The sequence below is a fragment of the Priapulus caudatus genome, unplaced genomic scaffold (assembly GCF_000485595.1).
Source record: "Priapulus caudatus unplaced genomic scaffold, Priapulus_caudatus-5.0.1 Scaffold686, whole genome shotgun sequence".
NCBI classification, from domain to species: Eukaryota; Metazoa; Priapulida; class Priapulimorpha; order Priapulimorphida; family Priapulidae; genus Priapulus; species Priapulus caudatus.
In genome coordinates, this window is record NW_014577747.1 from 78,563 (window position 1) to 106,122 (window position 27,560).

The 27,560-nt window shown below is 43.3% G+C and overlaps 3 protein-coding genes across 3 annotated transcripts in view; 1 reads left to right on the forward strand and 2 right to left on the reverse strand.

Annotated features, from left to right (window-relative positions):
• Positions 1 to 994: 994 nt before the first annotated feature.
• Positions 995 to 19,289, reverse strand: LOC106812784 (exocyst complex component 4-like). The gene is made up of 9 exons (XM_014816760.1): positions 19,227 to 19,289; positions 17,417 to 17,544; positions 17,223 to 17,263; positions 16,746 to 16,834; positions 16,444 to 16,506; positions 15,095 to 15,233; positions 2,844 to 2,932; positions 2,523 to 2,599; positions 995 to 1,155 (listed from the first exon to the last, which is right to left on the reverse strand). The coding sequence occupies exons 2-9, from the start codon at positions 17,468 to 17,470 to the stop codon at positions 1,072 to 1,074; spliced, it is 636 nt and encodes a 211-aa protein (XP_014672246.1). The 5' UTR covers positions 17,471 to 17,544; positions 19,227 to 19,289; the 3' UTR covers positions 995 to 1,071.
• Positions 19,290 to 19,521: 232 nt separating this feature from the next.
• LOC106812787 (ATP synthase subunit g, mitochondrial-like) lies at positions 19,522 to 24,424 on the forward strand. The gene is made up of 3 exons (XM_014816762.1): positions 19,522 to 19,606; positions 23,223 to 23,383; positions 24,105 to 24,424. Exons 1-3 carry the CDS (start codon positions 19,555 to 19,557, stop codon positions 24,201 to 24,203), a joined length of 312 nt encoding a protein of 103 aa, XP_014672248.1. The 5' UTR covers positions 19,522 to 19,554; the 3' UTR covers positions 24,204 to 24,424.
• Positions 24,425 to 24,611: 187 nt separating this feature from the next.
• The window catches only part of LOC106812778 (integrator complex subunit 3-like), a 19,554-nt gene continuing 16,605 nt past the window's right edge, over positions 24,612 to 27,560 (reverse strand). Inside the window, exons 25-28 of the mRNA XM_014816750.1 lie at positions 27,329 to 27,411; positions 27,018 to 27,090; positions 26,662 to 26,824; positions 24,612 to 26,127 (exon numbers count right to left, since the gene is read on the reverse strand). Of these exons, the coding sequence (XP_014672236.1) occupies positions 26,059 to 26,127; positions 26,662 to 26,824; positions 27,018 to 27,090; positions 27,329 to 27,411 (388 nt within the window). The 3' untranslated portion in view covers positions 24,612 to 26,058. The remainder of the gene's footprint in view (positions 26,128 to 26,661; positions 26,825 to 27,017; positions 27,091 to 27,328; positions 27,412 to 27,560) is intronic.

Consider the following 27,560-nt stretch of genomic DNA (forward strand, 5'->3'; position numbering starts at 1 on the left):
GGAATGGATATGCTGTGCAGGGTGGAATGAATACGCTGCGCAGGGTAGAATGGATACGCTGTGCAGGGTGGAATGAATACGCTGCGCAGGGTAGAATGGATACGCTGTGCAGGGTGGAATGGATACGATGTGCAGGGTGGAATGGTTACGCTGTGCAGGGTAGACACACAACACATGACGAGCGTGTGGCAGAGACTGTGTGCAGTGTAGAATCGTTTTGGTGCGCAGGGTAGGATAGATACGCTGTGCATGGTAGACACGTGACACACGTTGCTAGAGGTCAGCATATGACGAGCGTGTGTCAGCCAGGTGAGATAGTGCCATAGTGGTGCAGGGTAGGATGGAATCAGTGCGCGCAGGGTAGGATGGATACGTTGTGCAAGGTAGCATAGACGGAAGGCAGGGCTGATGCAGCAGTCAGACGACCGATATGATGCAGTAGAAAGTTGGTACCGTGAACAGCTATGAAAAGTAAGATAGGAGGGTAGACAGGTAAACACCTGTGAAAAGTGGGATCGGAGGCAGGGCAGACTGGAAAACACCTGTGCAAAGCGGGATAGGAGGCAGGGCAAACAGATAAACACCTGGGAAAATTAGGATAGGAGGCAGGGTAGACAGGTAAACACCTGCGAAAAGTGGGATCGGAGGCAGGGCAGACCGGAAAACACCTGTGAAAATTGGGATCGGAGGCCGGGAAGGTAGGGAAACAGACTGACAGAGCAGATGACACACACATGTACGTTTTTACTAACATGTGAAATGTGATGAAATGCCAAAACCTATCAAGCTAATTACCATTGAAAGCTTTCAATGAGACTCTACTTAGACACTGCAAATATCTGACTCTCCAGCATTATTTAATGTGATTCGTTCTGCTGATTATTGCATATGGCACTTTTGAATTAATATAACTATCATGTCGCTCCTGGGTGGTGACCAGCTGGTTTCACATTAAGACTTCCCTCACTGAAATCTTCATGCCAATTACCTCCACTGCATCTGGCAGTTTGCCAAGCACGTTCAGAGACTCTACGAGGATTGCCATAAAGTGACCGCTATTCTCCTCCGGGTTCATCTCGTGTAGATCTTCGCAGATGGCGCTGGTGTTGCGGTCGGCAGCGGGCGGCGGCGACGGAACCTCCAGCGCACGTGAGCCTGTCACACAACAATGACCGATGGACAGTTAACAGCTGGACACAGATCCACATCAACACATCCAATATATATAACGCTAAGCAGCACAGCAGGCAGGGAAACAATACAAACCTCCGCATTTGTGCATTGAGCAATCAAATACTTTTGCATCAAAGACATAAAATACATAAACTAACATAAATATGCAATAAACAATTATGCAATCAATGTTCAATGTGCAATCAATCAAACAATATGAAATCAATATTTCTGCATCAAAGACATAAAATACATAAAATACCATACATATGCAATAAACAATACGAAAAACCTCTACACTGATGTACTATGTGCAGATGTGTGTTCCTATCAAACGCACAGGTGAATTACATAAAATACTACAGAGATACAATAAACAATACGAAAATCTCCACATTGGTGCATCACACGTGTTCCTATCGACCACACAGGTAATCGTAGGTAACATTACACTGCTGATCGTGAGTTCGCGGCCGAGCATACACGTGGAGACGCGAGGCACGTGGTCTCGGCGAGGCAGGAGACTCACGTGAGTGTGAGCGGCGATGGGTCGGCATCGACGGGCGTCCGAGACCCGAGACATCGAGGCGCGACGGCGTGCCCAGCGCGGAGCCGAGGATGGACGCTGACACGCCCGTCGCCTTGACCGCGGCGAGGCCGTGCTGACCGTAGCGTGCTGACCCCTGGCGGCGGAAGCTGCGCACGATGTCGCTCGTACTTCGGATGTACAGATGTTTGTGGAGCTCCTCGACTAGTTCGCGATGCAGCTTCTACACAAGAGCATGCAACGACAACGACGCCTGTTATCCTGTTATCGCTGCGGGGTTCTATGTCTCGATAATGGCGGGACATCATGTGAGAAGTATTATAATATATCGTAGCATATATATTATTGCTAGTTATTTTACGTAGCTTCCATAGAGGATACGAGTGTCAGCTACTCATCTGGTTTCTGCTGGTATAAACTAGAAAGTACAAAAATAACAACAACAACAACAACAAAAACCTACTACACACCGACTCAAGCTTCTCACACACGAACATGCTCACGTACGCACACACGCACGAACGAATGCACACAGGCCCACATGTACACACACACACACACGCATCCACACATGCATGCAAACAGGCATGCAAACAGGCATGCACGCATGCATGTACGCAGGAACACACACACATGCCCAAAAGAATGCACACACGCACGAACGAATGCACACATGCACAAATAAAGCACACATGTATGCACACACACATGCACAAATAAAGCACACATGTATGCACACACACATGCACAAATAAAGCACACATGTATGCACACACACACATGCATGCGTGCACACACTAACCGCCTTCTTGTCTTGCAGCTCTAGTCTAAGGTCGTGCAATCCATCCACCTCACTCAGGTCTTCCTCCAGCCTTGCCACTACAACCACAGAGAATACACCATCTTATACCAGACTGTCTATCTCATCAACTCCTGCACTACGAAATCATTGCCTCATCAAATCAAATCGTGGACAGTTCCTTGAGGCTCTTAGTGCCCCAATATATCATACTGCTCATCCCAGGAAGGAGTTTTGTCGGTTGTGACTCTACGGGGGATCTTCCTCGACAGCAGATGAAGAAGAAAGATGGAGGTTCTGCCGTGGATTCTCGGCCGTACTCACATGCGCTGACCAGCTCCTCACTGGCATGCAGGTAGTGCTTCTTGCTCATGTAAGCATGCAGCCGCTGAGGAACCTCCTTCACCTGGTCTCTGCGGAACACCGAGGCAGCAAATTAGAAACCAGTCGAGTCATAATCTTCTCATGTTGCGATTTTTTAACAACCACCAACATCTTAATTTATTAATTATATTAGTTAATTGAATTTATTATAAAGACACAGCACTGATACTGTGTACAGTTGGTGCAGATGAAGAATCCAGCACAACCAATTACTATACCCTTGGAAATACCTCGTATTACCATCTACGTCTATCATCAGAAACAAAATAAAATGTGTGCACATCTACTGCACTCGTTCCTCGAAAAAATCCTCCTTTATATATGATCGATTCATCACCGACGCAGTGCATTTCAGAATAGCAAAATCATATGGACAATAAGCTTACATCTGTTATGTGCTTTAGTGTGTTTATGAGTGAGCTGTTGTCTTAGTCTTTAAGTGTCAAATGTTATGTGCTCCAGTGCCCATGTTTTTTATACACCAAGTGTGACCTATTAAGTGGCTGAACGCTTAAGTGTCAGTTGTTATGTCTGAGCACATCAGTGTCAGCTGTTAAAGCCTCACAATGCGCATCCAAACGCTAATTTCTACAGTACTAGACTAGCAAATACTTCGTGGCATGAATAATCACACTACCTTATGACAAAATAAACTCTAGTGCTTCCCATTTCACTGCGCGTTGTCTTATAAAAGGTATTTGAAAATATCTCCACTGTTGTTCAAATTCTCCGATGTTGTTGACACGTTTGCATTGCTCTGCCAGGCAACCGTCCAGCGGGTGTAGCAAAGATTTCTACGGCCCGTGCTAGCGCAATGTTCGCGCTGTTAGCGATATCAAGCCTAAAATCAATACGTTATTTTCACGTTTATTACGCTGCCTATAAATACTTTCTTAATAGTCTTTGATGTTACATATACAGCAGTTCACAATAATTGTTATTGTTATTATTATTATTACATATTTAATGACTGTACTGTTTTAAAAATAAGACCAGGAGCTTGCAAGTTCCCTACCATCAGAAGGTTAAAACAGTTGACTGCTCACACTGTACGACACGATTCGCTACGAATTTGCATGCAGAAAATTTTAGGTTTCTAGACGTGATTTGCTCCAATCCATAAACAAGAAATTTAGTTCTAGATGCTAATATTACCACAGATAAATACGTATATGTTATTGAGTATTACCGGTAATGTTTTTGGCAAAAGAGCGATCATGTCACGAAAAATAGTGGTGGGTATACTTAAAATCACGTGTGGAATTCCTAAAGACTGGGCAGTGTGCAGTCATTCACACATCCAGCAGTTAATTAGCACAAAATAAAAAATGACCACCATATGTGCATCTATATGTGGAAAATTCAAAAAGAAAGGTTCATCATTACCTCATTTTCGTAAAAATATTACCACTGTAATATGGTCGTTAGTGAGCCAATAAGTTACCTAGATGCAGTGTGAAATATGTGTACCTAAGAAATCTGTTTAAGTCTTCGTCCTTAGCCCAGTTAGCACTGATCACTCTCTTCTCTTCAGAATCAGGCTGCACTATGTCTCTGCAACACAATTGCGATGAGTGACTAAAATGAATATGTAATATCAAGAGCTAATAATACCTATATTAGCTCTTGATAATATGCTGATAAACACATACAACAGGCATCGTATATTTTCTATCTGCAAGGCCTACTCAATGTTCCTGTACCACTACACGTTTGCATATCCACCTCCTTCCTAGCCTGTCTGGCCAATTAAATATATAAATAAAATTTAGAAAGAAAGGTTTGTAGCCTGACGAAGAGAGACACGTGAAAGCTTACATTTAAGAGAAAAGATACCGTATATTTCCACTTTACATATTCATACAGATATTCATCTATGTTTTACGTTCAGCGATTAGATTGAACATTACCTATATGAGGCCTGGCATATCTCCTTGTAGTCTTTCAGGATGGTCACAATCATTGTGAGAAACTGTTCAGCGTAGAGGGGTAAGTCCTGGGCAAGCTGCCTCAGTTCCTCCACACACTGATGAATCGTGATTGCACTCTACATAGAAATATGCACACATCACCATGCTAGCAGAAACTGGCCACTCCACATATAATACAGTATTACTACTCTATTGCAGGGAGATACGTCTGGTACATATCCTTAGAAATGCACAGAAGATATATGCATATCACAGCTTTCACTTATTCATTCACTCACTCACTCATTCATTCATTCCATGGTGATGTGTTTCATAGCGAGTCATGATTACAACGATGGTAATATACATGGTATACGTGCGCATGTATTGTACTGCAAAGAATCTCAGGATAACTTTCAATAACAGAAATGGAATTATTCCTGATACAAATATGTTCGTTACTACCGCCGATCACAGCTACAGAGATTGGGAATCGCAGGAGCAATCGCAAACTAGATTCCCCATTCATCTAGCGTCCATCTCTGCCGTTACTCTCACCTGAAGCACTGGTCGCTGCAGGTTCAGTGTTTTCAGTGTTTCATGATCAGTGTTCACTGCCTTCATTGCATCGCGAACTGACAACAGATGTGCAGAAGTTGTAGTAGAATACAGTGATACCACAAACATATGCAGATAATCATAGCATAATGACATTATAGCAAACACGTAACAATAATTAGTATGATATTATACGAAGTACATGTTCGCTGTGATAGTACACACAATGACAGTGCTTTATATGGGTAACCATGCTAAACCTTTTTAGTACACAGGGAATACGAAAGTAATCCAAATGACATTTCATTAGCTGATTAATTTCCGAATACATAAACACATCATACTACATCTCGCTTCAACCTAGACCGACTACAAGCCGCACCAGTCCCACCTCGCTGACTACAGGTGGCGCCATCTGCAGCTCACTAACTACAGGTGGCGCCATCTGCAGCTCACTAACTACAGGTGGCGCCACCGACGCTGCCACTTACTGCAGGTGGCGCTCTCGGCGCGGTGCGCCATGTCGCACTGCACCTCTCCCATGAACACCTTCGTCACGTAGTCGGTGAGGAACTCGCGCAGCGTGCACGTGCCGCCGATGCCGTCCTCGACCTCGCGCACAAAGCGCAGCAGCGGTGTGAACACCACCGTCACGTGCGTGAGCGGCTGGCTCGCGCACACCAGCTCGTGGCGGCCCTCGGCCGGGCCGCCGCAGTCCGACGTATCGGCCGCCGCAGGGTGGCAGGCGGTGTGGCACAACACAAGGGGCGGAGAATAGTCGTCGCTTGCGGAGCGCGCCATAGGAGACCCGAGCCGAATTGCAAATCGCGCAGAAATCTCATGCTGATCGCGTGGCTCGACCCTCAAGCGGAACAGCGTGCGGCGGTACCCGCGCCGCGCGGACGCCAGGCCCCTCTTGCCGGGCGAAAGTGAGAAGATGCAGCAGATTTGCGCACGTTGTTGCTGGGTGTCAGAGCGAAACTGCGCAGGAGCGCGCGGTGGGATGGTGCTGCGATGCGTATCCATGTCGAGGTATTCGCGCAGGACCTCCTGCAAGCTGGAGGGGTGAGAGCAGTGGTGCGTGTTGGGATCAACATGTCGCCTGGAGCAGCTCGGCCTCTCTCTACTTTCTCTCTCTCTCTCTCTCTCCGCTCTCTGCTGCTCTCTCTCTCTCTCTCTCTCTCTCTGCGCCCATTCATCTTCTACCTCTCTTCGTACCGCCAATATACACATTTTTAAACTATCGAACTATACAATGTGATAACATTCATAATATATGATACATATATATATAATATATTATATATATATCATTGTATATATAATGTAATGAAAATAAGACAAAATTCTAAATATAAATGATAAATAAGTAACCCCAATCCATCGGACCAAAGGCACAGGCACACGTCATGCAGTACTCACCAACTGACTGTATCTTCGGACGACACACTCCCGCCAACCGTGTTAGAACTGGCGGTCGGCCCCGACACCGCATCCGCGCCCTCAGAAAAACAACAAAGGGAGTCAGTCGGTCGCGGCGGACGCGCGCACTGCTGACCGAGCAGGGACGTGTGCGCGCGCCGACACGCAGCGGAATCCGCGGGAGACCGAGCTCGAGGAGAAGCGCGAGAGGAGGCGGGGGCTCAGTGGGAATGCCCACCGTCACGGCAGGTATACGCAGTCCAACAACTGCTTTTCGCGCCGCCGCGTTCACATCGATCTGCAAATTATCGCCTCCACGCGCTCTGTTATCTCCTTCACACACACAGCAAGCAAGTAACAGGGCGGATTAGACCACGTACGGCAGGGCTAGAATGGAACGCTGTGCAAGGTTGTGAATGGATACGACCTGTGCAGAGGTAAGAAAATGAGATCCATGTCAGAGGTTAACAAATGATTACGCGTTGATCAGCGGGTGAGAATGGATGCTCTGTGAAGAGTGGAACAAACCAACAAAAACAAAAATGGCAATAAAAAAAATTAGCGACTGCGCAGCAGGTAAAAATGATATACGCTGATGCAAGCGGTGAGATGGAATACGCTGCCGAGAGGTGGGAAAAGGATGCGCTGATGCCAAGAGGTGGAATGGATGCGCTGTCAGGTAGGAATGGATACGCTGAGACAGAAGGTGGAATGGATGTGACTGCCCGCAGGGTGGAGATGGAATGCGCATGTTATTATTTTTTTTCAATCAAGCAGAAAGGTTAGAATGGAATACGTGTAGCAGCGGGGAAATGGTATGCGCTGTGCAGGGTTTGAAATGGAGCGCTGATGCAGGGAATGGAACTTGAGATACGGCTGTGCAGGGTGGAATTGGATACGCGCTGCAGGTGGAATGGCATAACGCTGTGCAGATGTGGAATTGAATTACGCTGCGTACGGGTTAGAAGGAATACGATGCGCCAGGGTAGGAGATGGATACGATGTGACGAGGTTGGATGAGATGCGACTGAAGGCAGGTGAAATCGGATCGTGCGCAGAAAGGTGGAATGGGATACGCTGCGCAGGTGGGAATGATGCGCTGATGCAGGGGTATGGAAATGATAGATGCGCATGGGCAGAGGTGGAATGGATTTTTCGCTGTGACAGCGGTGAATGGGATTGCTGCGCAGGGTGGAATGGAGATATGCGAAGACTGCGCCAGAGGTAGACATGGAGTACGCTGTGACAGGAGTGGAATGATGCGGACTGTGCAAGGGTGGAATGGTGATGCGATGATGCAGCGTGGAAATGGATGCGCGGATGCAGGTGGATGGATACGCTGATTGAGAGCTGAATGGATACCGCTGTGCCAGCAGTTGGAATGGATACGCTGTGCAGAAAGGCTGGAATGGAATACGGCTGGCAGGGTAGGAATGGATACGCACTGATGCAGGGTGGAATGGATACGGATTGTCAGGGTGGACGATGGATGCGAATGCGCACAGGTGAATGGATTAGCGCTGCGACAAGGTGGAAAATGGATACGGCTGATGCAGGGCGCTTGAATTTGAATACGACCTTGCGCAGAAACCAGCGGTGAAGATAGAATCGCTGTATGCAAGGAGTGGAATGGATATGCTGTGCAGGGTGGAATGAAATACGGGCTGCGCAAGGCACTAGAGAATGGTGATACGCTGTGCATGGTGACGAATAGAATACGGCTGCGCAGGGTAGAAAATGGAATTACGCTGTGAGGGATGAATGGATACGATGTGCAGGGTGGAAAATGGTACGCTGTGCATAGAACAGGTAGACACAACAACACATGCACGAACAGCGTTGTGGCCAGAGACAGATGTGCCAGATGTAGAATCGTATTTGTGTGCAGAGTAGAATAGAATACGCTGTGACAATGAGCGACCCCTCCCCGCCACAAAACAAAAACACAACACGAAATAACGACCCTCCGCGATCAATCACCCGCCACAACCTACAAAAATCAAAAATACTAAAACCAAAACAATAAAAATGTAGACAGTGGCACAAGTGCTAGCAGGTCAGATATGACGGACATTATGTGTCAGCCAGGTGTGAGATAGTGCCATAGTGGTGACAGGGATAGGATGGAACTCACGTGAGCGGCGCAGGTGGATGGATACGGTTGTGCAAAGTAGCATTTAGACGAGAAGAGGGCTGCATGCAGAGTGAGAAAACGACGACCGATATGATGCAGTAGAAGTTGGTACCGTTAAACAAGATATGAAAAAGTAGATAGAGAGGCCGTAGACGGTAAACACTGTGAAAAAGTGGCATCGGAGGCAGGCAGCAGCACTGAGAAAACACGCTGCAAGCGGCGATAGAGAGGCAGGGCAAGCAAACAATAAACACACTGAAAGAGAATATTAGGACTAGGAGGCAGGGTAGAACAGAGTAACACCCTGCGAAAAGTGGAGATCGGAGCAAGTGCAACCGCAGAAAAACTCGTGAAAAATTGGGGATCGGAAGGCCGGGAAGTTTAGGGAAACAGATGACCAGAGCAGATGACACACACATGTACTTTTTACTCATGTGAAACTGTGATGAATGCCAACAACCTAATCAAGCTTAATTACCATTTAAAAGCTATTCAATGAGACGTCTACGTTAAGTCAAATGAAATAATTGACTCTCAGCATTATTTAATCATGGATTCGTTCTGCCTGATTATTGCCATATGGCACTTTTGAATTAATATAACTAATATGTCGATCCTGGGTGAAGTGACCAGCTGGCTTTCACATTAGACTCTCCTCAAGCTGAAATCTTCATGCCAATTACTCCCACCGTAGCAATCGTGCGTTTGCCTAAGCCGTCAGAGACTCTAACGAGAGATTGCCATAAAAAGTGACCGCGATATCCTCCGGGTTCATCTAGTGTAAGATCTTACGCAGAAGGGCGCTGTGTGTGCCGGTCAGGCAGCGCGAGCCTAAGCGGAAGCAGGACGAACCTACCACCAAGCACAACCCACCCCCCACCCAACGCCGAAGAACACCCCAAAACCCATCCCGGGACCCACTCCCCCTCCTAGCCGACCCCCTCCCCCCCCCTCATACGCCCGACCCTCCCCTTCGTGCGACCACCCTCCCCTCCACGCCACCACCCCTCACCCCTACTACGCGTGGACTTCGGGCTAGTTTTCATTGCACCCGGTGAGTGGACCCGCGCCCGCCGGTAGCACACGGAGAAAATAAAGCCACCCGGATATTGTCTTCCTGATAATACACCTTTGCTAACCAGAAATCGAATGCCAAAGTAATAGTTGATATATTGACATGCTGGGTTGGCTGACCTGATGATATCATAGGATGCACACGTGCACGCTACTATACCCTTCCCCCGAAAGTTGCACTCCTTCCTTATCCCTAGTACTGAAGCTAGACGCTCCCCCACCAAATTCTGGGCTAGCCATATACGCTAGTGTATTAACATAACGCCGCGATATAAATTTAAGAACAACAGCAGCGCCCACGGTTTAGATTCTCCATTGTATTACCGTCTATATGCTTATATTCCGTTTACCAATGCCCGTAACAGCAAAATTCGACAGGCATCAAAGGACAGCACAAAGCACCACAGGTTAGATTTGTGCGTCAGAAAAGCCAAGACGGACGGCAGCGTATGTCAGCCAAGCTTGCTGCAGCCACCTGCCTCTTAACCAAACGGAAAACTATATTGTTATAAACACGACAAGTTTTGGATACACAGCAAACCAATTCGCTGTAATTACAAGGCCCAATCTACTTCTTTTGCACAACCTAATCTCACACGCTTTCCTCTCTGCAGATAGTTACTCGAAAATTATTACATGACAGGATGTATTACTTTTCTATGGTTAATACAAATAAACAAAAATAATTAATTGTCGAGTAAGTGATAGCAGCATCTTAATTTATCAGCAAGTATTATTATCATTAATATTAACTAGCTATTATTGTTATGTTGTTACAATTTTTGTTGCTGACTGCTGTTGCTCAGTTGATGTCTTTCTGTTGCTGCTCGTTTTTTCTAATACTTAGTTATTCTAAAGTTAAACTTGTATCTATAAACGTTAGTACGCCAATACTTAACCTTACACGCAGGTGCGCACCAGTGACTGCAATGAGGAAGGCCGCAAATGCCGTCTGACGTTACCCTCTCTCTCTCGTCTACCTCCCTCGCCAGAACGCCGAAGAAAGATTAGCAGCGTTATCGTTGACTGGACGGCCCTCCACATGCATGATATGAACCCTCGAGGCAAGCAAAGGACACACCAGCTGCAGCAGCAGCCAGTGCACGACACCGCATGCAATTGCGGGGAACTGCAGCTACCCTGGAGCGCCTGCCACAGCCTGAACACGTGTTGTGCCTTATCACTCGAGGGATCTGCCACAATCGCCACCCGCTTACGTTAAATGGACAGAGCCTATACGTAACGGCTCGATGGGCACACAGAATCCACGTCAACACCATCCAATATATATATACGCTAAAGCAGTACACTAGCAGGAGGGAAACATACAAAAACCTGTCCGCATTTGCTTGCATTGCAGAGCCAAGTAACTGATCACTAAACTTTTGGCATTCAAGCATAAAATACATAAACTAAATAAATTTATGCAATAAAATGCCATTATTGCAATCCAATGTTCAAGTGCAACATCAAAGTCAAACAATATGGAGTACAGTCAGCTCTTATGATGGCATACATATAGAGACATAAATGACATAAAGAATAGCACCGTCAATACATACATGCTAATAAGACAAGTTTTCAGGATGAAGACCTGGCCATCATCCTGATGTTACTATGTGCGGATGATGTGAAGTGAAGAGGTGTTAAGCCTGAGTCAGAATCTGCAAATCAGAGCGTGATTGGTTCGAACATACATAATTACTAATTAGAGACGCAGGAGGAGAATACAAATAGATCTCAAATGATGCCACCGAAGTTAGGATCGTCCCCAGATTTGCAGTCTGTATCCTGACTTACAGTGCACTGTGTTTTATGCTGCTGCGTGTCTGTACACGACAGGTAAATCGAGAAGGGGGTAACATTACAGTCGTGCGCACTCTGGAGTCGTGACGTTCGTGGGTCGGGTGCATGGTATACCGAGCATTACACGTGGAGAGCGAAGGCCACGTCGGTTCGCGACTGATAGTTAGGCAGGCGAATCACGTTGAGTGTGTGTTGGCTACTGGTCCGCGATGGCGTCGGCACTCGCGTACGGGGCCGTCCGAGACCTTCAGCGACATTCGCCATGGCGTCAAAAGTATGTTAGCGACAAACGCAGACGGCGTGCCCAAAGCCCCGGAGCCGACCGCGAGGATGGACGATGAACGCACGTCGCTGTTGACAGCGGCGAGCCGTGCTGACCGTAGAGCGTGACTGACCCCTGGCTCGTGCGGGAGCTGACCGCACGGATGGTTTTCTCGCTCGTATTCGGATGCTAACAGGTTGTTGTCGGAGTCCTCGGGACTAGTTCGACGGATGTCAGGTTCTACCAAGCGAGTCATGGCAACGACAGATCGACGCATGTTCCATACCTGGTTATCGCGTGGCAGGGGCTTCTAAAGTGTCTCAGATAATGGCGGAGGACATCATTTGAGCAAGTAGTATAATATATCGTAAGCATATAATATATATTGCTAGTTATTTTACGTAGACTATTCCATAGGGATACGAATTGTCAGCTACTCATCTGGTTTCTGCTGTATAAACTTAGGGAAAGACAAAAATAACACAAACAACAACAACAAAAACCACTACACACCGACTCAAAGCTTTCTCAAACACGGAACAAATGCTCAAACGTACGCACAACACGCACGAACGAATGACACAGCGACCCACATGCTCTACATCTCACACGCACACAAGCTATCCACACATGACCATGCAAACAAGGCAGCAAAACAGGCATTTCACGAAAAGCATGTACGCAGAGCGAACACACACAACATAGCCAACAGAATGACACAAGCGCACGAAGAATGCAACGATGACATAAGCAACACATGTATCGCCACAAACACAATGCAAAATAAGCAACATGTCATGACAACACAATGCACAAATAAAAGCCACATGTATGAACACACACAACATGCACTGCGAGTGCACACACTAAGCGATTTTGTCTTGCTCAAGCTCTACGTTAAGGTCGATGAATCCAATCCACTTCGACTCAGTATATCCTTCCAGCTCTTGGACACTACAAACCACAGAGAATACACCATCATAATAACCAGACTGTACTATATCATATCAAACTCCTGCACTAACGAAAATCACTATGCACTACGATCAAAATCAAAATCAGCTGGACAGTTTATGAAGGTCTCTTAGTGACCACCAAATATATACTACTGACTCATCCCAGGAAGAGTTTTGTCGGTTTGTGACTTCTACGGCGGGATCTTCCTCGAACAAGCGATGAAAGAAGAAGACCAAGATTGGGGTGGTTCTGCAGTGGATTCTCAGGCCTATACACAATGCGATGAACAGCTCCTCCTGGGCATGCACGTAGTGCATTCTTGCTCAATGTAGCAAATGCAGCCGTGAGGAGCCTCCTTCAGGCCTGGTCTCTGCGGAAACGAGAGGCAGGCAATTAGAACCGAAGTCAATGATTTCTCTGTTGCGATATTTTAACATACCACCACACATACTTAATTATAATAAATAAATTATAATGTAGTTAATTCGGAATTAAATAATATAAAGGAAACAAGCAACTGGATACTGTGATTACAGTTGAGTAAGCAGATGAGAATCCAAGCATCAACCAATTGTACTATACCCTTGGAAAATGACTCGTAATTACATTACGTGCTATTCATCAGAAAACAAAATAAGTATGTGTGCACAATCCTTGGCAAATCGTTCCTTCGAAAAAAATCCCCCTCCTTATAATAAATGATCGGATTCATCACGACGCAGTGCATTCAGAAATAAGCAACAATCACTTGGACAATAAGCTTAAATCTGTTATGTGCTTTTAGTGAAAATGTTTATGAGTTGAGCACTGCTTGTCTTAGTTTCTTTAAGAAACTGTCAAATGTTAATGTGCTCCAGACTCGCCATGTTTTTCTATACACCAAGCAAAGTGACCTATTAAGGGACACTGAAACGCTTACGATGTCGATGATATTTTAAATGTCTGAGCACCATCAAGTAGTCAAGATGTGAAAAGCCTCCACAATAGCTGATACCAAACAACGCTAATTTCACAGTACTAGGACTAGCAAATATTCGTGGCGATGAATAATCACACATACCTTTTATGACAAAAATAAAATCTAAGTTGCTTCCCATTTCAGCTGGCATTTAAATTATAAAAGGTGATTTGAAATAATACTCCACTGTTAGTTCAAAATTCTACGATGTGTGTTGACACGTTTGCAACTTGCATCTGCACATGGCACCGGTCCAGCGGGAATGTAGCAAAGTATTTCGTTACGGCCGTTGCTAGCGATGTCGCGCTTTAGCAGATTCAAGATTACTAAATCAATACTTTATTTCTGACGTTATATTACGCTTGACTATAATACTTTCTTTAATAGTCTTTGATTTTACAAATATACAGCAGTTTCACAATTCTACCAACTATCTTAAAATGCGTAAACGAACTACATACTATAGAACCCGGGAACAACAATTCCTTCTTCAGCCTCCAACAACATCCCATGTTAGCAACATGTCAGGCTAAGTGTTTAAAACATTTTAGCGTGTTGCAACATGCGCCAAATGACCAGTTTTCTACCTCTTTCTTTGAGTTTAAGCCAAACGGCCGCAGCTGGAATGGCTGCTGAACTAGAGTTTATTTTGTCATAAGGTAGTGTGATTATGCATGACACGAAGTATTTGCTAGTTTAGTACTGGAGAAATTAGCATTTGGATGCGCATTGTGAGCCTTAAACTGTTTCAGTGTATATATTGGGTGTCTAAGTGCTTAAGTGCCAGATGTTAAATTCATGAATGCTTAAGTGTCAGTTGTTATGTGGCTTAGTACTTGAGTGCCTTAGTGCTTAAGTGTAAGCTGTTAGGTGTTTTAGTGCTTATGTTTCTTCTTGCCGAATGGTCAATTGTTAGGTGACTTAGCACTTAAGTGCTTCACTAATTAAGCGCAATAGTGTTTATGTGTTAGCCAGTAGGTAGCTTAGCACATCAGTGCTTAAGTATCAGCTGTTAGTGTCTTAGTAGTTAGGCATCTTAGCATCTTAAGTATCAGCTGTTTGCGTCTTAGAAGCATCGTGACTATCACAGCTAGCAGCGTGAGAGCTTACATCTGTTCGAGCAGCACCAGCACCTGCTTCTGCTCGACGCCCTCTATATAGAGCTTCTTCAGTTCATCGCGCTTGCAGTGCAGCAGGCTCTTACATGAGTGCAGCATCTCCTTGATATTCTTGATCTTCTCCCGAGACACTGCAATGGACGAGTGGCGCCGGTGAACAACGGAACAGCTGATGATGCGCGTTCGTGGCACCGGTTAATAACAGAACAGCTGATGATGCACACGCGTGGTGCCGGTTAACAACAGAACAGCTGATGATGCGTGCACGAACAGCACTGATGAACAACAGAACAGCTGATGATGCATGCACGCACAGCACCGGTGAACAATAGAACAGCTGATGATGCATGCACGCACACTGCCGGTGAACAACAGCCACCGCTACACCCTGACCGTGTCGTTGATGATCTCTCTCAGCTTGAACAGCCGCTGCTTGAAATCACGCTCATCGGACGCAGGCTGGCTACGGTGCAGGAGGCTGAGCGCATTGATGTACTCTAGTTCACTGAACCGCGGGCCCTGCTCCATCACGTTCTCCAGAATCGTCTGGAAGCGGAGATATCGGGGAATATAACGTCACAGCAAAAAGCAATCATTTTCCTTTCACCAAAGCGCAATCAAATTGCTAACCATCGTACCAAGATAAGCTAAAATTGCTTTCATTCCACCAAGTTGCAATAAAATCTTTTACCATCACACCAAAGTGAGCTAAGAATTAATTTTCCTTCCACGAGGTTACGATCAGAATGACATCTTGGGTCACCAGGGTGCGCCACGTACCTCCGGTCTGGAATAAAGCATCTCGTAGTAGAATCGTGCTTGGATTAGGTCTGATTCCCTCTGCATTGTGATGTTGTTCAGGTTCTGCTGGATCGCAAACACATCCCTGCACCTGCGCGACACAAGCACACGTTCATTTACCCTTTGAGCACCTGTGGTTTTATAGACCTCTCACTGTGGCATGCATATTGTCGATGCATATCAATCGATATAGATATGAGAAAAAGTTACGATATTGCGTATCACAGAGCAACATACTGCAAGTATCATCATCAATAAATCATTAACCGGTGAACAATAGAACAGCTGATGATGCATGCACGCACACTGCCGGTGAACAATAGAACAGCTGATGATGCATGCACGCACACTGCCGGTGCACACAATTTTGACAAATTTTCAATCCGATTACCCTTGTTATAGCAGGTCTACATTATAAATGCATTCTGCAATTCACATGTTTGGAAATGGGAGATGCAACTCCTTTATTACGTTTCATCGATTACCGGCAGAACGTGATGTGTTGAGACTAGTTTACATCTAATGGGAAGATTCGGGTACCTGTTATCCTGGTGTAGATTTTACTGAAAGCTTGAATCAGTGACGTCAAATCTTCATGATGGGCTGAAAATCATGAGAAGATATGTTAATCAGTGTTGGAGATTTTACAACCACATTTAAACTGCAGCATGGAATGATAACCGAATCAGGGTACAGTTAAATTCAGATATTGTAACTTGTGTAATTTAAAGAATTCCCACTTGAAATGATAATTATATCGATAATATATGAATATCGATAATATAATAATATAGATATAAATGAAGATTTTTCGCAATGCGATTCCTTGATCGCAAACATACTCTGAATGAGTTTGTCCATGTTTTGATCGCATTCTTTGAAATTCCTTTCCAGTTCTCTCTTAATATCCTCCCTCTCTTTCATGTTCTCACTGAAATACATGATACGCACAAAATTTCTTTGATTACCATTGGCATGAGATAGACAGTAACCAAAATAATACACAGAAATTAGGAAGGGTTATAGTTCCAGACATCATGAATGATAAGTCAAAAGTGTCATTAGATAATAAGGTGGCACATGGGGTCAATTACGCTTTTGAATAGTGTGATAACATGAGTGTTATAGGTTTGGAATAAATAACTGCAACTTCTTCAAATTTGCTTGGCTCATCTAATAGCAATGACACACTGTGAGCATTATATCTGGCTGTTGTTTCGCATGGCACTTGATTTTTACAATTGTCAGTGGCGTTGCTAAAAATTAATGACAGTGTACAGGATTAATTTTACAATCATATTACAAAATAATAATCTCACCTTTGCGATAAAGACCTGACCAGTGACATCAGCAAGCCAACCTGGAATGATATCAAAGAAGGTGTGGTTGACTTGTTGAAATGGATATCGGTCAATTAGATAGTTGTGGATGAAATACACACTTTAACGATGATTATCACAATGCGATACATCACGAGCAGCAAATTTAAGCAACACATGATGCCCATGCTTACTGAATCTTGTGGCGTGGTCTTCTTCCGCCTAGGGGGCGCCACTACATTCTCCATGGTGACTGTGTTTAGATGTTAGCCTCTACAGTCAATAAATTCAGCACATACAGTATAACTGTTCACAGACGCACCTGTAAACAGCATTGCATAAGTAATTTTATATCCGTATAATAGATGACTGTAATTTAACAGAAATTAATCCAAGTATAATGATATTGGTGTATACTAAATTCAGTTGATTTTAAATGAGGGGTGCCCCTATTGTGACTTACAACCTGGCCTATTATGCCATCACGTGGCTAAATGGGCTCCTGATCATTCCGACGAAAAAAGAGGGCAAGGGAAATTCCACCAGTACTCACTGCTGTATGATAGTGCACTCTTACTTTTTGAAAATGTATAAAATTAGACCAAAGGCTTCAGACCAAGCAGTTTACAGAGGGGTGTGGTACACATAGTTAACAAGTCTGCTAATAAATAAGTGATAATATTCTCTTAACTCGGATTCATGCTGATAACTACAAACTGAACTGTTCACAAACTGTTTCCAATTATTGCCCACTGCATTGCAGTTTTCCGAAAAGGTTGGCTTAGTACCATATATTCAATGGTCATGCAACTAATCTAATGAACGAGACATCATCTTCCTAAATCCTGTTTATACTGATCGTCGGCAGGTAAGTTTTGGGGCAGAATGTAAAACACAGACAGACATTTCTGTCATGTACGATATGTATCATGTACATGACTATTTATGAATATGATTATCAATAGGTGCGGGCGGACAGCCGGGAACTTTGCCACATCCGGGACTTTCTTAACCTAGCAACCAGCTGTGCCGGTGAAAACAACAGCCTGTCTCCGTGAGCTTACACACGCAATACCCCATTTCCAAACCAAAAGCATAATAATTTCCTTGTATATATGCCGAAAACTTGTGTAGTAGTAGGTTGTCACAATCATATATATTGCACAGATAAGAAAAGATATTTTTTTGAGCTGCCAAAATGACATAAGAGTCCAGAGAGGCGTGATAAGTCATAAGTGGCTGACTGCCACTTAAAGTTAAATGTAAATGAGTAAATGAGTAAATGTAAATGGTACGCAGTGGAGTCCGTCAAAATTCTCCACGATTTGTGCTGACAGGTAACTACTATTTTATAACTGTGTGCGTGCGTGTGTGCGTGTGAGTGTGTCACTGTGTGTGCGAGTGCGTGTGCGTGCGTGTGCGTATGCGTGCGTGTGTGCGTGTGTGCGTGTGAGTGTGTCACTGTGTGTGCGAGTGCGTGTGCGCGTGCGTGTGCACGCGTGCGTGTTTGTGTGTCCTTGTGTGCGCGTGTGTGCGCGAGCGTATGCGTGTGCATGTGAGTGTGTCTATATTAGAAAGGCTATCTATATTATTCGTAAAGTATACTATATATATATATATACTCGTATTCGTAAGGCATATTAGAAGATATTTTATGAAAAAAACTTATTAAAACTTCCAAACCAAGTGACGGATAATTCATATAGTTATGCAGTAATCCTATGGGCGCCAGTGATGTTTTCACCGGCGTTCTGCTGGTGGTCACGTGACTACTGATCTGTGACGTAGCTCCGCCCGCACCTAGGCTATAGGCTATATGAATTATGATCCGCCCCAAAAAGTAGCATTGCAAAACAATCAACCAAATTCAAATTAATCGTAAAAAAACTAATGAGCAAGCACATGAACCAACAAACTCACTACAAATATGGTGAAATAACCAATTTGTTAATTTAGACTAAAGCACAATGTTACGTGTATATACTTCTCTTAGTTTGTTCTTACATTTTGTGACAAACAACCGGTGATTAATTGTAAACACAAATTATACAACAATATTGCCGGGTGGTTAAGGCAATTACTCCCACCATGCGTTAGTAAAATTCTAAACCGTTTTTTTAATGCACATCAACTATCAATATTGGGTGCGAACTACGTTTTACTTAACGTTTTTACGAGTTTATTGCAAATTTTGACTTTAGTTATTAGTCACTACTAAAAGTATGATAGATATTCTCCGTGATGTTGCATGCAGGGAAAAATATTTTATCGTGTACAATCTGGCCAATGGGAAGGCGTTTTACAAACAGGATTGCCCTTGGTCAGCAGCGAAATGGCGAATGTCGTGCAGAAACTTACGGCTGCGGCCCCGGGATTAGCAAAGCGTAAGGCTATCTTAGATGAAAATGTACCATCATCTGGATTTAACTTAAGTTTACCTATTGTATCAGAGTGTCACAATTACTTGAACATACCAAAAATTTTGCTTGTATAGAATGACACGCGTTCGCCGTTCGGTTCGGTTCAGAAATTTGATGCTGGTTCTAAACAAATCAAATGCCAAAAATGATAAAGCATATAGTCTATACTCACTATAGGATGAAATGCCTTATAAATGATAAATTGAGCCCCGTGTGTGTTGTAACTTGTAGCCATGAAAAATACACTACAACCGAATCGCGTAGGCCCCTACCACCTAGACCGAATAATTCTGTCCCATATGATATAAGTTATAACCTTTTTTATATTTTGGTGAGGGTTATTGGGACAGAACGGGGTTTATTGAAATTTTGTGAGATCGCATGCAAAATGCATGCGCTGCGAATGCGGCCCGTACGCCGCTATTGGCACGAAAAAAACCTACCGTTACCGTCCGTTACGGTATGGCTTTACCTTGCTACTGATATTCGTATACATTCACTTCAATCGTTATTTACTTGTTAAAATATTGTTTTCAGAAACCCCGCTTCATTTAACTTTAGTAAATTACGTTCGCCATTTACAAACAATCAGACCAATCAGAGCGAGCTCTTCAATAGCCCCTGGTTCCGCTTGTATTGTGCGCTGCAGGAGGGTCTGATAGACTCGCTCTGATGTGTCTTGATTGTTTGTTAAATTGCGCACGTAATTTACTAAAAGGTTAAATGTAGCGGGGTTTCTGAAAAACAATAATTTAAGATATAGTTCAAATAAGATTTGAAGTGATGTGATACACATATCAGTAGGCAAGGTAAAGCCAGTGTAGAAGGGAACGGTACGGTTTTTTTTCGCGCCAGATCAGCGGCGTCTGGGCGATTAAGCAGCGCATGTATTTTGCATGCGATCTCAAGAAATTTTAACGAACCCCGTTCTGTCCAATATATAACCCTCACCAAAATATAAAAAAGCTATATGGGATATCATAATTATTCGGTCTACCTACCACCCCACCTGAAAGATTGCATTTGCATTTCTTCATTCTTGTTCCACACACTGACACAGTTATTGAATTTTTCATATAGTCTAGGGAGAGTACGAGGGTTGACGCAGCACGAGTTATGGAGAAATCAATTAAAAACGGAAAAATACTCGACACTGTTCATAGTATTTTGTCCCGATAATAATTTCGAGTAGCCTGTTCGACTTACACCAGATGACGCAAAGTGGCCGAACCTAATACACCACTCCACTTCACTTGGTGTGGACAATTGGCATACTGCCACAGGCTCGACACCTCGCGGTGGCCCGGTGCCCGGGCCACAAAACTTTGGGATGTCTCCGGCCTACCAAGAATTTCCAATAAGGGTTAAAATTTTGGGTGGCCCTGAAGACGGGTCACTTAATAATTTCGAAAGTGTCTATGTGGATAAAAATAATTGTTTCTAACGTGCTTAATTCTCATGCAAAAAGAGCGAGCCAATTCGCCGGAGGCGAGGGGACACGTACGCACGGTGCAGATTCTACCGGCGGGAACCACTCGGGCGCGGGCACGGTTTATCCGTCTTACTGCGGCCTGCAACAAGATCCACGTTGATGTTGTTAGATCTGGCTATCCGGCTCACTGCTCTGCCTTAGACAATGTACACGGCTCGTGCCGACAAAACGAGTTCGGCGGGTCCGCGATACCAGCTTCTAAGCGAGAGGTAAATTTGCTGACGGCCGGGGCGCGAGGCCATAGCATATTTGCAAGCGCCAGCACTACATGTGGATTACATTGTATCAAGCGAACCACGGAACAATGCGGTTCTTGGTGAAAATTTTATGCGTGGAATGCGATAATTCAAATGTATGCCTCAAATCATCAATGTCAGTGTGGTGTTTGGTTTGTTTAAAGACTTTGTGCAAGTGCATCAGACGGCAGCCCCCAATTTTCAAATAACATACAATACGAGATTGAAATCAAAGATTATAATGTTTTCTTTGTTTTTTTTCGGGCCTCACCAGATTTTATTTTCGGGCCACCAAAAAAATTGGAAAATCAACATTAATTTTGGTGGCCCGATCCGGCGCCACTGAAAAAAAAAATCGTTAGTGTCGAGCACTTGCATACTTCCAACGAACTTAATCTCCTGCGGGAATGGCAGGGCTTTATTAGTAGAGTAAAAAGGCAATAAAACATACTTTATCTTCGTATTTTACACAATAATTTCACACCTATTCACAAATCGATTTTCCGCTGTCATGTCACTAGATGAGATTTTAGGGGGTGTGATCTATGCTGTTGGTCGCAAAGATACAATGGACATAAAACTCCAGAATTTGTGCATAGGTGTAAAGTTATTTAATAAAAATACTAACTTTATTCGTTGTTTATTTCACTATTTTACTCTACAACTACAAAGTAAAGCCCACTTCTGCGGGAAATGCAGCACAGGTGGAATGTGGAGGTGCATAGTTTATTAGGTAGTTTGTGAGCATCATGTAACACACTACCCATACTCTCTATAGTTCTATAGTTTATACTTTCTATTAGGGCTGTAACGATACACAAGCCTCTCGATTCGATTCGATTCCCAAAATATTGAAATGTTATCTTATTTTTTATATTTTCATTATTTTGCAATAATAAATTATTAGAAACATTGCCAATGATACTAAATGAGTGAATAGACTAGAGGCTAGAGGAGTATATTATACACTGCACAGGTCGCTGGAGTAACACCAGAGCATATAAACTCAGGGATTTATGATGCTACTGCTAACACTCCACATATTATAGCGTAGTGCCAGCCATTACTTGGAGGGAAAAAGTGGTATCGAAGTGGAATTCCGAAAACTACGCGGGAATAATATCGAGGGATCTTGATAGGGGAAGAGAATCTCGACCCGATTCGATTTCGGTGGAGTGTTACAGCCCTACTTTCTATGCAAAATGTCATATGAGCTCAGAAATGTTTAACTGCAGTGATAGAGGGGGGGAACGGGTATTTTCGGGATGCGGGATTGGCCATTTTAATTGCCTGGGAACTGGGAAATGTCAGATAAATTTTCCGTGATTCGGGAACAGAAGTCCATCGGGACGTGGGAAAGACCCTCTAAAATTGTCTAGGATCTGGGAAAATTGTGTCAATTCGTCGGGATTTCAATTTCTGCGCTAATATTTATTTAATTTATTAATTTATTTTTATTTTTATTAATTATGCCCAAATAAATAATAGTATGTAAATATTAGTATTTATGTAGTGTTTGAAAACCTAAACTACTGAATTTCCTGAAACATGTCTACATAATTTCCTGGGAACTGGGATATGGGGTGTTTTTTTGCTGGGAAAGTGGGAATGTACCCCCCACCCCTCGTGGTACACCAGTACATGCCTAGGTAGTAGGTTACTTGATTAATTTATTGTTTATAAAGATAATTACTAATGCACACATTACAAACAATCACTAAATAAATAAAATATGCAGCTAAATAATTACAACCATGTCCCACTCGTGTAGTTGTCAGTCTGACTTGAACACCGGATGGTACAGAATGCTGTAAATATGTTATTTTGATGGAATTTTTAAATGCATTTGCAGGAACACAAGCATTCGCAGTTCCAAGGCTGCAGACATTTTGGCGCTATGCCAAGGTAGAGATGACCCCACCGTCGCCCGCAGAATTTCCTGCTGTACAGAAAGGTTTCCAGAACCTTGCTACTGCATGGAGGACACAAAAGTGGAAGGAACTCTCAGTTAGGGTTAGTGTCCTATGAGTACAGAAACTTATAGATATATGTATGCCACTGGCAGTATTAACAAGGTATCGTTCATGTACAATTGTTTGCTCTATGTCTAGAATCGTGTTTGTTATTAATTAGCTGAAGTAAGTATGCAAACCATATCAGTTCATTAAAGGACCATCCATCTATTTATATTACACAATTGTATAAAGCAATGACTTATCTATAGTCAGATCATTCGTTGCCTCTCTGTCAAAACTTGTTCTGCATACAAGTGACATTGCACATGCTGACATATAGTGATATACCCATGTTGTTAGTAAGGTGAGAGGTGGTAGGTTAATAATTTTCCTAAGGCCGACTAAAAAATTACCTTTGGTTCGGGTCACCCTTTTTGGAGTGAAAAAATGTGCGACTGCGGTCACTTTTAGAGGGTTTAAAAAAAAAAAAATGCCTTCAAGCTGCATTTCCAGCTGTATCAAGCTGTATATTTAACTTGTGAAAAAAAAAGAAGTTATACCTACCTACCTTCCCTAATTTTCACAATCCATGTGACCCGAACCAAAGGTATTTTTTTGTTTGGCCTAAGGATATAAGCACAAGTTTTGACCCTAATACAATAGGGAACAAGTATGACACCTCTTATTTGGGAGTCTTACTCTCACGTGCTGTTTCACTGTCCTACATATGCTGGCAGTTTAATTGCGTTACTCACGGTTTGACGTCGTTTTATTTCCAGGAGGGCTGGCAGAACACATTAGTAGGAGCTGAGATCGTCTTCTGGTTCTTTGTGGGTGAGGTGATCGGTCGACGTCACATAGTGGGATACAAAGTGTAGACATTCGCAGTGCCGAGCCAAGTTGTTATTAATTTAGTGTATTGGGATTTCTTTCACACCACTGTAGTGTTCTGACAGCACACTATACTGTTAGAAATGCTTGTAAAATGTTCGTTATTGGAAATCAGTTACTTTACACCCAAGTTGGAATGCATAACTCAAAAAGGAATTCAGAAACTGAACTATGTTCATTAGTGAAATAAATGTTGTGTACAATTTAACATTGTTTGGTGTATTAGAGCATGTCTGCTTTGTAGCTTATCTCACATAATGCATTTTCCCCATCGTTGTAATGACTTCATTGAAAGGAATGAGATACATACTTTCTATAAATACAATATGAATAAAGCCAATAAAGTTTGAATTTTTCATACACAGAGAAACATTGCATGCACACATAAACAGGCATTTGTAAAGAACCATATGTTTAATTTAAAAATTTTATATTTCACATATTTGTACATAATTTAAAAAAATGCACTGTTCATTGCTATATAATATTCAACGTTCTTCAATAGCAAATGCACAGTCTCATTGCTAACCAAACTAGCTACTACATTTTACACAATCTCGAGTTAAATTATCTCCGTGTGTCTGTCATTTCACACGGACTCAGTGTTAGACTGAAACTTCTGACACTGTAAAGCTATCCCCTACTTTAATTACATTCACTGATTCAGGTGAAGCCTATGACAAAGGCTATCAATGCCCTTGATGAACAACGATTACATAATCGTGTGGTACAATTAACGTGAGCTACTAGTGTTATCACGTTAACATCGGTACATGTGCAGACACGGATGCACCAATGCATACAGAAATTGGTCCTCGTCTAAAGGATTACCTGTACAGCGCTAATAAACCGATCAACCATAGATTCATCGCGTATCATGATAGAGACACAGACAGAGAAATATGTGTATACAAGTATAGGAATGAAGGGATGTATATGCAAGGGTATGAGATGGAGTCTATGAGACAGAAATAGAGGATGGATGAGATATGACATTGCTATGGACGGCTGCCGTCACTAACGTATGTATGCCATGTACAGAAAAGTTTAATAAAAGAGAACTACACAACCCAACCGCAGTGTTTGCATCGGACCAGATGTCATTTTCACGAGCCGACTGGTGCACAAAGTCACTGCTTGAATAGAGATGGTATATACAAGTTGGTTGTGAATGCAATTAGATACGAGTCTACAATTCAACAGCGTGATTCAGGAGGCACCACCACCAAATTGAGAATGTCCCTTCTCTCACTCCCTGAATGCAGTCTCGTTACTTTAATCTGATAACTCGTGTGACTCTATCATGCCTGTGACCACTACCACAAGGGCCACAACACACCTGTCGACACACAATTGCCTTTAAGTGTGCTATTTCTTTATCATCTTTACTACCATACGTCCATAGTAAAATGAACCTCCCAGCCATACATTCTTAAAATTACCTGTACAGGCAGAAGAACCTACGGAGTTTAGATTTCTGCATTGCTTACTGCTGTCGTACATCGTGATAAAACTCCACGACTCACGAAATACGCGATTTCCTTTCTCGTGCGATGCATAACGAAACGCAATAGCTGGACTCGGCAAATATTTGCTGGCCGAGCTGGTCACCATGCAAATCACCACGGAAATAACACTTTCGTGATTCACTCAAAGGGTTCCACAGCTACCATGTTTTTTTACGATCTCTCTGCTTTTGCGCATCAAGCGCGGGCCTTGTTCCGGGCGTCGCATACATTCTATCCTAGGCCTTTTCCTGCAATGACCAAACTTTTGCAGGAGCGCTCCTAGCTGTGCCATCACAGTAATACCTTTGCTAGCAATCTCTCATGTGCTGCTTGTTCAATCACTGTCAGATCCAACCATCGACTTTTTCCTCTTCTTCGATTTCGGTTTCATGATCTCTTCATCCTGCATGAAACGAGATAGTTTACACTTGACGTTGAACGCTTGTGTAAATACTAGTGAAGACAAACTTATATGATAACACGAGAAGGTAATTATGACTGCCACAAGAAATTTAACTCATCCTCCAGTATCCAATAATGAATCCTCTATTTATTGGTCCAGAATGCATTCTCTAGTCTAGAGGAATACAACTCGAGCAGTCCCTAGCCTAGAGGAACAAAACTCAGTCTCTGATCTAAAGGAATAAAGCTCAGTCTTTATTCTAGAGGAATAAAACCCAGCCTCTAATCTAGAGTAATAAAACCCAGCCTCTAGTCTAGAGTAATAAAACCCTGCCTCTAATCTAGAGTAATAAAACCCTGCCTCTAGTCTAGAGTAATAAAACCCTGCCTCTAGTCTAGAGTAATAAAACCCTGCCTCTAGTCTAGAGTAATAAAACCCAGCCTCTAGTCTAGAGGAATAAAACCCAGCCTCTAGTCCCCCCAGTACACCAAACCCTATCCTATAGTGGGATCAGACGTGTAGACAAACACTCACGTCGCTCGTGTCTGACTCGCTCTCCCTCTCGGAGGACTTTGCCTTGGACCTGAGGTTGGTGGTGGGCTTGGTGGTGCGGGCGCCACCACGCAGCGATCGCGTCGACGACGGCTTCACACCGATATCGTCAATATCTTCCATCAGCGAGAACAAATCACTGAACCTAAAATTTGCAACGATATGTAAGCTTTGTGAAGGAGTGATCGCTTGTATCGTGATACAGAATAGAATGTATTGTGTATTTCATCATGACTTGTGTATCTCAATACAACGGTGTCCCAGTGTATCGTTGCAGCCTTAGCCCTAGCTTAGGAATAGATATAAAGTTTACAAAATAAGTTCTACTCCATACGTACTTCGCTTTCTGGCTTTCCGTACACGTGAGCTGTACTTGCTGCAGTGCATGCTGGACTAGATAATGACTGAAAACTGAAATAGGAAAAAATGGAACTTGCAGTTTAAATTTCGAGTTCAGCCTCAACATGAAATCTATTCACTTTGAGAAATATCACACTAGTTTAAGCATGTTATCAGCCCTTGGAAAACTCACTAAATACTCAAGTCAATGGTGAACATCAGATGGACGTTCTGATTGATAGCAAATATTATAATATGCATTAAATATCATATTACAGTTATTAATATGATTAAATATGGTGATACTCACACGAAGTTGACTTCAGAGTCTTACGTAGCTGTTCCAGGTGGTAGAGAATCTGAACGACACCAGGTCCTGATTTCCCTTGTTGCCTGCATTCGACAACCAGCGCCAAACAATGACGTAATTACTGATCCTTAATAAGAAAATTCGATTGTTCAGCATAGCAATTAACTTACAACGTAACTCCTCTCTCTCTCTCTCTCTCTCTCTCTCTCTCTCTCTCTCTCTCTCTCTCTCT